Here is a 12,170-nt window from a genome sequence, read left to right as displayed (position 1 = left end):
ATATTTTAGATTCTGTAAGATTTCTCATTTTAATTTTGATAGAATTATTATTATAAATAGTAAATACATAATCATATACAACGTGATTGCCACCGCCACGTACATTGTAACACGCAAACGACTAATAAAATCATTTTATTTTCAGAAATTAATAATATTATTAAAATTATCTGTTTTGACAAAAAAAAAAACCAAATATTTTTATTCCTAACCAGTATTAAAATTATAGGCTAAACTGTACTTAAATTTTACCCAAACTACTATAAACGGCCGTTAATGATATTTCCTAAGTACTAAAAATGTAATAATTATTTATGAATGATTTTAAAAATCTCAAATATATATATTATGCTTAAAATTTGTTTGCTCTAACCTCGACAGAATATTTAAAAAATAATTACACTATCTAATCACTAAATGGGATAAAGCTACATTTTAATGTTGTTAATTATGTTAATTGTCTTTTTTCGATCTTGAAAGATCCCATGATGTTGTGAGCCCTGGGTGAGCGGGCCATGGTCCTTTCTGGTATCCCTTAATCCATTATGTTGCGATATAGTGCCTAGTTAATATTTACTTATTTGTACAATCACTGAAGCCAAAAGTCAATACAAATACAAAATACAAATTGAATTATATCAGAGACGATTCTACAAAAAATGTTTAGAGGGGTGTTGAACAAATGTTTGATACACAACATTGATGTAGAAGATGAAAAGTAACAAGAAATAATTTCATGGTTTGTATCACTTTTGATAAACAAAAGCAGATATCCAAAAGTCAAGAAATTTAACAGCATAATATAAATGTTTTTAATTTACCACTTAATAATGTCATTAAAAAAAGGTATAATCTATACTCTATACCGTTGATTTAAAATTTAAACACTGGTTTAGGAACCAAACTATTCAATATTATTACTTTTTTATAATACCAATTTGAGTGTTTTCACATATTAATCGTAATTAAAAACCAACTTTTATATTGTAAGTTATTGTCCATTTTAAGTGACTCTCGTCTCTCAGTGTCATACAAAACCTCAAAATTGTTTATAATACCAGTCACAACGGATTAACAACAATATATATATTCAAAAATCTATCTGAAACCCTTGGGACTTAATTTGAATCAATCACCTACATTCTAAATTATATATTACAATCAGATTTATACTTATTATTCATAAAAAAAATTGTTTATAAAATTCTTCTATCTTTTTTGTATAACTTTTCTATTTCAAATGTATAGCCTACTGTATTCAATTATGTATGTCAACTAATTAAATATAACCCTTACAATGCCCTTTGTTGCCCTTGCCAAAGGTTTTTAACCAATAATTAAAAGAAAGATATACTGTAAATTAAAATGTGCAATTGATAATAAAGAATACACTATAAAACGTAATTAATGAATTTAATACATTAAATTCATTATGTACAATAACCCGATTCTGTCTTTAAATTTATCAGTAGTTAGTCAAAAACTTTTGTGTAGAGTTGGATTTAGTTGCGGAATGGACAGTGTTCGGCCCATTATAGAAATTAACTCATTCGGCCCACAATACAGTACTAGCGACAACTATATTTAATTAGTAATTTGTAATTTCCCTGTTTGTACACCAAACGAGTTCCAAATCTAAGACATACAAATACTGACAATAATATATAATATATTTTCATTATACAATCATAGAATTCACGGAATAGTCGGTGCCCGGTGGTCAAGTATTCTTATCATGTATAGTCGAAGTAAAATACTTTCATGGTATCACAATATCGAGTAAACTGTTGTATGATTCATTTAATTACTTTACGATGTCGGAGTATGTTAAATTCGGACTAACCGTCTAATCGTAGCAATTGTATATTCGAAGTAGATTATATTCGTGGCAAATGACTGATAAAGCAATGTCGGAGTAACTACAAGTCGTGGCATGCAACATTCGTGGTAACTGTAACAACCCCTAGATGGAACTGTGGCCTATCTATTTGTATTTAATGGTGATAGCAATTGTTGTCATAGATAAAACATGTATTTGTTATCTAAGTAAATTGTACAAATCTTAATAATAAACAAATTTAATTACTATATAGCACAGAAGAGATAAAAGCATTTTACATACTTATCTATGAATAAAAGTTTGTACTGTCTAGTCTTTAGTCAGTTACTCGGTGAAGTTCTTTAAATTACGTGTTCAACATTGAACTTGGAGTTTAATATAAAAGTGATTTAGTAATTGTAGCACGACACGACTATGTAGCTTGTTGTTTAATGATTATCATTAATGTACAATATTAAATACTATCTAGATTTTAACTAGTCTGATAAATATTTCGATGCTTGTTGTATTAATTTATTGTCCACTCTGAAAATTAAATTTTGAATTGTTTAGTTTCATATACTTTATAATGGCTGATTCGGGACAGTTTAAAAAAGTATGTATAAAATGATGTAATATTTTTAAAATTTTATATTGCTTTAAGATAAGGGTTATTTCAGATAAATAATTACCATTTGTTTAATCTTTTAAATGTGTACAATATTGATGTTAACATAAAACCATTGCATTTTATTATTAACTAATATGTACCTAGTTATTGAATCAACCAAAATTTCAACTTGTTATATGTTAATACTGCTAGAGGCAGTGGCGTAACTAGAAACTAAAGTGCTTTTTTTGCACCCTACATTAGATGTTAACTTTTATAGTAGACCATACAAAAACGCCCTAAAATAGAATGCGCTAAATAGTAGCTGCCCACCTTGCACTCACAGTATAGCTACGCCACTAGCTAGAGGCTACTTAAAAAAAAAATTATTTTTACTGTTATAAGGTTTATTATGTGTTAATATATATATTATTATAGTTTATTGCTGAGCAAAAACTTAAGGCATTTTCAATTGGCGCAATGGGAAAAACACAGCCGTCCAAGAAAGAGCTAAATGAACAAAAAAAAAAAGAAGAAGAGCATGCTGCTGCCCAAGTAAAAATTAAATTTTATTTAAACTAATAAAAAAAACACAAATTGATTAATTAATTTAATATAATAATATAAAGTAAGGAATACCTGTTACCAAAACACAGTAAACTTAACTTATAATTTTTCTATTTATAGGCTTTTGAAGAATTTGTAGCAACTTTCCAAAATGAAGGGAAAAAATCTAGTAAAGTCTGGGTTAAAGCTGGAACGTATGATGCTGGGAAAAGACGTAAGAATAATTAGTTATTAATTTAACTATCAATTTTGTAATACTAATATCTTGTGTATTTTAATTTAGAGGAAGATACTCGCGATAAAGGTAAATTATACAAACCACAAGCAAGAGGAAACACAGACAATAGTGATAAAGATGATCTAACCCGATTTATGGGTGAACGAAAAGCAGACAGGTCAATATCAAAAAAAAAGAGAGAAGGTGAAAAAAAGAAAAGCAATCTGGAACTATTTAAAGAAGAACTTAAAATGTAATATATTAATAAAATAATAGTTATGTTTAAACAATTTTTACTTCATAAATATGACTTCTTAGATTATATCTTTTAGCCATAGTAAATATTTATGGTATTATTACAGGATTCAAGAAGAGAGAGAAGAAAGGCACAAATTTAAAGGTGTCTTGCAAAAAACTATTGAAGATCCAGAGATCAAAAGTAAAACGGTTCTTGTATTAATATCTTATATATTACAAAAACTTTATATTTTTAGACTTGATTATGGTTGAACCCGATGAAATTAAAGGTTCATTTGATTCTGGTGATCCAAACACAACAAATCTATACCTTGGAAATTTAAATCCTAAAGTAATTTAATTATATTATTACTCAACATTGAATTTTAAAACTTAGTGATGTTTTATTTCAATTGATATATAGATTACTGAACCTCAATTAATGGAAGTTTTTGGAAAATATGGACCATTAGCTAGTATTAAAATAATGTGGCCTCGCTCTGATGAAGAAAAAGCTAGAGGTCGAAATTGTGGCTTTGTAGCATATATGAGTCGTAAAGATGGTGAAAGAGCATTAAAAAATTTAAATGGTAATTTGACTAATATATCAAAATTCAAGCAATATTTTTAATTATATAAAAATAATAACCAATTACATGTTTGAATTTATTAGGTAAAGATGTTATGTCATATGAAATGAAAATGGGTTGGGGAAAAAGTGTGCCAATACCCCCCCATCCTATTTACATACCACCAGCACTATTAGCAATTACATTACCACCTCCACCTTCAGGATTGCCATTTAATGCCCAACCGATTTTATCTTTTAAAGACAAAAAGGTAATATTTAATTTTAAGTCGCATTAATAATGAGTTTTTTTATATAAAGTTGTGATAACCAATTATAAAAATATGATTAATTGATATTGTTTTCAATGACAAATTTTCTCCTAAATTCTACTAAAAAATTTATTATATTTATTTATAAATTTAAAGTTATACAGTGTACATGAAATAAATAACATTTTACGGGTGGTACTACTCCTGAGGCCCTAAGGATAGATTTTATTAAAAATATATTTTGATTTGTTTATTACATTTTTTTTCATGAAAAATTTCCCATTATCTAATTTTACTGTGAAATACTACTATTTTTCTAATAAGATCATTTAGTAATTAATAAAATAATTAATCCCATGAAAATCTCTAAAAAATGTCCATACTATTTCATGTGTCACACCAAAATCATGATTTGGACATTATTAGTAAAAAAAAGCGGTGTATCATTATTACAAAAAAAAAAAAACAAGGGACCCTTTTTTTTATAGAAGAATTTTTATACAAATTTCCATGGTATAAATTATTTTTATTTTTGACGGATATTTCACAAATAAGCCCAGAAAACCCCAAGGTTTAGACATAAAATAAAATTTAAAAAAATCTATTTTTAGGGTCTTTTATGTACCACCCGTATAGTGCGACTTTTGACATTTACCTCTGGTACACCTATATATTATATTAAGCAACAGCTCAAAAAATAATTTTCAGACATAAGTGCATACATTATGTACACAAATCATGCATACTAATAAACTATAAGGCTATGAGTAAACTTATATCTTTTTCCATTTATTTTAATAATATTAATTTAATGATAATATTTTCCAAATTGTTTAATTATTTTTAAATAAAAAAATATCAGTTAAAATAATATATTCAATTACATACAGAGTCATGGACGTTTTCGTCAAGATGGAGGAAATTTTGACAGAAACCAACCATTAGAAAAGGTAAATGTCCTAAACTAATAAGCTTATTTTAACTTGGTGTCATTTGAGCTCCAAAATTAATAATTAATTAATCTAGTCTTACATACAATAAATCCTTTTGTATGTTCAGATTTACTTAAATATATATTTATAATATAGTCGAAATGTAGACAAATTATGAAGTGTAATATTATATATTAGTACTATAATTAAGAAAATTAGTCTATTGCACAACATTCATTTTTACGTTTTTAATTTATTATTGTTAAGTACTTTTTTTTAACATTTTGCTTTTTTATAACAGATTTTACCACAAACAATCATTAAAGTTGTTATACCAACAGAAAGGTAAAAATTATTTTGTACAACTTAATATAAACTACTCTTACTTTGATTACTTGTGAGGTAATTTATATTTATGATATATAAATTTACTAAAGTAATCTAAACTTACTTGTACATAAACTAGCATTTTACCATAAATAATAATGTTTTAGGAATCTTCTGATGCTAATACATCATATGATAGAGTTTGTTATACGTGAAGGTCCTTTGTTTGAAGCTATGATCATGAATAAAGAATTAAATAATCCAACATTTCAGTAAGTATTTAAATTTAATTTTTAGCATCAAACGTACGTTTGTACAGGTATTTTTCAAATCTTCCAAAATTAATTTAAACCACTTCTCAATATCGTAGAAGGCTGAAGTTTAACCCAGACACTCATTTTGGATGACAATACAATGTTCCGTCATAATATTGGGACCCAGACATCTAGGTCGCAAATGCCGGGGGGTCAAATATGGGACATTTCACTAAAATGTTTTGTTTTTTCAAATCTATCAAAATGAATTTAGTATCTATTCACCAAGTATTAAGTACCTTTAATAGGACTAAAAAGTAAAAAATAAAATATTAAATTAAAAAAAACTTTTTTAAAACATGCTTTTCTAAAAAATAGTAAAAAAGTGAACTAAAAAGTAAAAAATAATTTTACTATAAGAACATTTTATCAATCAATTGTAGCATATTTTATTTAAAATTTCAATTAATTTGAGAACAACCAAAAATTAACTACAGTTTAAAAGTATAATGTTAAACATCTTCATTTTTGACTGAAAAGAAAAGCATGGGCCCTATTAAACAAAGTCCAAATTCATTAACTATTATGAAATGTATGTGTGACATACTAAAATTTAACCAAATTTAAATTACAAAAATACTTACAATATAAAACATTATCTGAAATGTTATTTAATAAATTAATTAGGGACTTTGTTAAATAGGGCTTACACTTTTCTTTTTAGTCAAAAATTAAAGATGTTTAACATTATTTAAAACTGTAATTAATTTTCTTTTGTTCTCGAAGTAATTGAAATTTTAAATAAAATATTCTAAAATTGATTGGTAAATTATTCTTGTAGTTAAATTATTTTTACTATTTTTTATTTAGAAAAATGTTCATTAAAAGAAAATTGTATTAAATAAAATTTTTAAATAAATTGTTTTTTTTTTGCAGATTTTTGTTTGATAATTGTTCCCCGGCTCATTTATACTACAGATGGAAATTATTTTCTATGTTACAAGGTGATGCTACTAAAGAATGGCGCACTGAAGAATTTTGTATGTTTAAAGGTGGATCAGTATGGAGACCTCCACCTATGAATCCGTACACAGCTGGTATGCCAGATGAGTTACTTCCCGAGGAAGATTTAATAATGAGAACAAAAGGGACCTTAAGTGTCTCACAAAGAGAACGTTTTGAAGAACTTATTCGAAATATGACTCCTGATCGACTTAAAGTAGCTGAAGTTATGGTGTTTTGTGTGGAACATAGTGAAGCAGTAGAAGAGATATGTGATTGTATTCAAGAATCCCTTTCCAATATCAATACTGCATTACATAAAAAAGTAACTAATAAGCAATGTTACTATGTAAAAATACATTTTTATTATTTAACTATTTGATATTTTAGATGGCCCGATATTATTTAATATCTGATGTCTTACACAATTGTGGCCTTAAAGTTATAAATGCTACACATTTCAGAAGAGGGTAAGTATTAAGTACACATTTTTTTGTAAATTTTAGTTGAAGTATTAAATAGTAAATTAGTTACACAAATACTTTTTAATGTGGGACAGAGGGAGTTTAAGATGGCCAAAACTATTTTTTAACAGATAAATATTAAACCCTAAAAAATTGTACCATATTTTGACCCGACGCCCCCTAAAAATTTTCTAAATATAATAATGATAAAAAAAAATATTTGAAAAGTATTAATTTTAACCGTGCCCCACAAATTACAATGGTTGAAGTTTAAATGGGATTTAACATAGGACACATTTGCACAAATCAATGCATAACTTTTTTCCTACTCCTTAGTTTGAGCTGACATTTTGGTGGTTTTATATAGCTTATGAGTCTGCTGAACTCAAACACTTTACCTAAAAGTTCCCACCTGTCAAAATTGCTGGAGAAAAATAGGTGTTTTTTAGTAAATTGAATCAAAGTTATCAGAAAAAAGTATAAAAGTGAACTTTTGAGTAAGGTATTTGTGTTTAGCAGATTTGTAAACTATAAAACCACTAAAACTTTAGCTTAAACTAAGGAGTAGGAAAAAACTTAAGTATTGATTTGTGCAAAAGTGTCTTATGTTAAATCCCATTTAAACTTTAACCATTGTGGGTCACGGGTTAAAATTAATATTTTTCGAATTTTTTTTCTTTCTTATTTTTATTGTACTTAGAAACTTTTTATGGGGAATCGAGGTTAAAATTTCAAAATCGACTTTTTAGGAGCACCTTATTCAGATACATGGAAGAAATAATTTTAAAAATTGTAATAAATTAAAATGTATAGCAAATATATTATACACAAATGTATATAAATGTTTATTGCTGATATATCTTTCTAACTGTGGAGTCCATCTCAAAGTTACTGTGGCCAAATGCATTCTGTAGTTAGTCAACAAATGTCAGCAAAATTTAAATAACTAGGTCAAAGAAACACTTGAAATTGTTTCAAATATTTTTTCATTTTTCAAAAACTTTAAAAAAAATTTTATTGGCTAGAGTTAGTACTATGCTGTTTAGGTTAGGTAGTCTTAACTTAAGTGTTTTGAATTTTTATCTAAATTTGTATTTTAATTCTAGATTTGAGACTAGATTAATTCCTATTATGGACGAAGCATTAAAAACCTACAAGACTTTAGATTCAAATCAAGCGGCAGGTTTTAAATATCGTATGATGCAAATGTTTCAAGCTTGGGAAGATTGGGATGTATACCCAAACGAATTTTTAATTAAATGCCAAAACACCTTTCTTGGAATTTCAACAAATGAAGTAATTATTTTATTAGATTTTATACAATTAAACAAAAAGGACACAAAAAAAAACTATTTTTTCTAGTTATCCCAAAAAAAGTCAACAATCGTTCATGAAAAATCAAAATACGATACAAATTCTAGTTTTAAAGCTAATGATGTGGAAAATATAGATGGTGCTCCTTTATCAGATACTGATAATTTAGAAAATGAGGACTTGGATGGTGTACCATTAGATGGTGCTACACTACTTAAGCATGTTTATGATGATACTACACCAGGCGATACAGATATTGATGGTGTACCATGTAAGTTATTTTTTTAAATTGTATTCATTATTTTATATAGTGCAACATAATTTATTTATGAAACTATATTTTATTTACTTTGAGTACTTAGTTTTTTATTTATTTATAATGTAACATAACACAGGTTATACGAAATAATACTAAAAAAAAAAAGCCACTACAAATTGAATGGGGGAGATCACTGGTCTATTATTACGACTGAATATAATCACTTTTAAATAAACACTTGGATGCAAATCTGTAATGGTAGAAATACAAATATCAATAAAAGCATTGTACGTAATGACAATAATATGCTTAAAATTGTACTTTTCGTATTAGGGTGATATATTTAGGTTGATCACCTGTCTATTATAATGTCTAATAATTGATTGCCTTAGTAATTAGTTAACCATATATTATATTAACAACTAATGTAAATATTTACCTAACCTAGAAAATTGACTATGGTAAGTGTAATTTTCCCCTTGTTTTGGTTTCTCCACAATAAAAAAAAAGTTTGGCTACAGATTTTTGAGAACATTTTGTATGTATAAATCTACTATTGGTCTAATTTTCTCAAGCACTAAACCTTCACCTAAAATAGCCTAATAAAGAAAAAAGTTCTACACTTTCTAGGGGAAAGGGTTAATGATGTTTGGTTTGTCAAAGTTTATCGGTAGTAAAAGTCAAAAGAATATTCCATACAAGTTTGGATCTAATTTGACTATTTTTAAAAAAAGTTACAGAGTGCCATTATTTTAAATTGAAAAATATGTAAACAATTTTGGTGTTTACCTTGATTTTGAAGAGAAAGGAGTGAACTTTTTACATTTTTGGCCCAATAAAGTACTTGCGTGTACAATTTATGATTTATAAAGTTGCTACTAGAAACACATCATTGTGAAAACAATACCTTCTCAGCTCCACATTCAAGCTAAAATAATCCATAATATGAATGTTTATATTATTGTATAATATTCAATAATTTTAAACATTATTAATTTATTAATTTTTTATGTTAGTGATAGATGAAGATATTGATGGTGTACCATTATCTAGAGAACCTTTAGAAGAAAATATAAAGGCAGCCGCATTTGTTCCCTCCAGATGGGAAACTGTAGATCCTCATGAAGCAGAAGAGCAAGCAATGACTACTAGTAAATGGGAATTACATGAAAGAGAAAATAAAATTGAAATTGGGGATTCAGCTCGATCTCTAGGTCATGATTCACAAGATGATGATGTTAATGAAACAAGGTAATATCAAAAAATTGTAAGTTGATAATTATTTTTACTTAAACAAATATTGTACAATGTATATTTAGAGAAAAAGCTGATGATCGTAGAGCAAAGTTAAGGGAAATAGAGCTAAAAGTTATGCAGTATCAAGATGAACTTGAATCTGGTAAACGAGCTTTAAAAGGTGGTTGGAATATCTATCAACAAGTAGAACATTATAGACGAAAATTACTGAAAAAAGTTAACAAGTCTCCTGTAAGTAATAAATTCTTAATTTATTTTTTGTATAAAAGTAAAATATAGAACTCATTAAATTAATTTTGCATGAAACAACATTCCCTTTTTATATATTTGTTTACCTAGTGTTAGTAATATGATAAGCACAAATCCTTTACTTCTTAAATTAAATGTTTTCTTTTTATTAACTTCATTGTATACAATTATTTGTGAATACTTCAAATATAAATAATAAATACACACTTTCATAAATCAATTTACTTATTTTATTTCTTAGATTTATATTTATAAAAAAAATTATAAAAGACTCCTTTGACACCTGTAATATTTATAGCTATTTTGGTAATTTTGAACACTTCATTTGCCATCATAAAAAAAATCTACATTTAATAAATTCTTTTAATATTTGTTTAAATAAATATTTCTTCAGTGTTCTTTCAGTTATTTTAAAATACAAATTAAATAACTAAATCAGGAGTATTAATAAATGTAAATCCTCATATGTATAATATAACATATATTTATATTAATATGAAATACATTTGGCTATTAAAGAAATCAGTAAATTTGTGATTAACATAATTTAAAAAAAATACCAATAGTATAAACTAACAAATTCCAAGAGGTGCTACACATACAAGTCATTACTCATTATTTTATTTATATAAATAGGAAAAAGAATTGAAATTCGAAAAAGAAAAAAAAGATAAAGAAAAGACAAATAAAAGATCAAGTCCAGATGACGATTTTCGTGAAAGTAAGAAAAAGAAGAGATCTCAGAGCCCTACACATAGTCCTGCTTATAGTAAATGGTCATCTCATAGTATAAGGTACTAAAATAAATTGAATATTTTACCATGTTTATTACATAAAAAAATGAATTATATTTATTATAGAAGTGAAAGTCCAAGTCCACCTCCAAGGAAAAGATTAAATTCTCCTCAAAGGAATAGCAAAAAATCAAGAGCATCTCCAATTGATTCACCTCGCTCAATATCAAGAAGAAGAGAACGTGAGCGAGAAGAAAGACATGGTCACAGGCACAAAAGATCCCATTCACGTTCTCCTTATCGTCACCGAGGTCGAACACCTCCATCACCTTTGTCACATTCGTCCAGAAAACATAAACACAAATACTAAATGGTTAATGTATTTCAACTTGCCCTTAATATTGGGTTGGTTATAATGTGTATATTATATTATGATGTATGGTAGGTATGTGACATTTTTGGCAATTTGCTTAAATAAAATCATTAAATAAATCTCTATTATTTACTTTTAAGGTTTACATTAAAATTGAGTATTAAATATTAAGTGTTCACTGTTTTCTGAAGACTATGTAAACATTGAAATTATAATACATTAACATTCATTAAAATCGGCTTGCAAATTTAAACTCAGCATATTTTATACTTAAAAAAAAAAAGTTTTTAATTAGAAAACCATAGATTTAAATATACTGTTAGGAACACGAGTTTTTAACAACACATTACGATAACAGAAAGCTGAAAAATACTTCATATTTTTTTAACACTATTAATGTTACACTAATATTTAATAATAGGCATTTTTTTATTTTTTATTGGCGATTATGACACCAGAATTTGTTGTAAAATAAGTACTATGAAAATCGTATTGTAGACCTATTGCTGCAACTTATAGTGCAATATAACGCTTAATATTGAATGTTAATTTTAATAAAAATTGAAAATGTATAAAACGTTCCTCTAGTAATTTATCCGATAAACCTTGACAAGACGGGTGACAGTGTTTTCTATTAGTTATAAAAATGAATTTCCCTTCTAATAAGTGGTAATCAATAGCTGGATTACAATTTAAATTACAATCGCAAGCTGCT

At 26.6% G+C, this 12,170-nt stretch overlaps 1 protein-coding gene across 1 annotated transcript; it reads left to right on the top strand.

Annotated features, from left to right (window-relative positions):
* Window positions 1-2,046: 2,046 nt before the first annotated feature.
* On the top strand, window positions 2,047-11,696 carry LOC126835736 (U2 snRNP-associated SURP motif-containing protein). Its single transcript, XM_050568518.1, has 19 exons — window positions 2,047-2,435; window positions 2,868-2,984; window positions 3,117-3,210; window positions 3,280-3,466; window positions 3,576-3,652; window positions 3,708-3,802; window positions 3,875-4,040; window positions 4,124-4,290; window positions 5,181-5,240; window positions 5,524-5,567; window positions 5,717-5,821; window positions 6,740-7,130; window positions 7,196-7,275; window positions 8,376-8,565; window positions 8,632-8,854; window positions 9,859-10,093; window positions 10,162-10,330; window positions 10,985-11,142; window positions 11,209-11,696. Exons 1-19 carry the CDS (start codon window positions 2,409-2,411, stop codon window positions 11,450-11,452), a joined length of 2,829 nt encoding a protein of 942 aa, XP_050424475.1. The 5' UTR covers window positions 2,047-2,408; the 3' UTR covers window positions 11,453-11,696.
* The last annotated feature ends 474 nt before the right edge of the window (window positions 11,697-12,170 follow it).

The sequence above is a fragment of the Adelges cooleyi genome, unplaced genomic scaffold (genome assembly GCF_023614345.1).
Source record: "Adelges cooleyi isolate 19-005CV unplaced genomic scaffold, UGA_ACOO_1.1 ACOO_flye_CR_arks_rails_tigmint_CR_PRNA_23, whole genome shotgun sequence".
NCBI classification, from domain to species: Eukaryota; Metazoa; Arthropoda; class Insecta; order Hemiptera; family Adelgidae; genus Adelges; species Adelges cooleyi.
This window is presented reverse-complemented; position numbering and strand designations above follow the sequence as displayed.

Excerpts from the sequence above, each read along its gene's own strand:
- LOC126835736 (XM_050568518.1), top strand. The coding sequence starts at position 2,409 with ATGGCTGATTCGGGACAGTTTAAAAAA. Across the intron at positions 4,041-4,123 it reads AGCATTAAAAAATTTAAATG|GTAAAGATGTTATGTCATAT; the intron begins GTAATTTGACTA and ends TGAATTTATTAG. Across the intron at positions 7,276-8,375 it reads GCTACACATTTCAGAAGAGG|ATTTGAGACTAGATTAATTC; the intron begins GTAAGTATTAAG and ends TTTTAATTCTAG.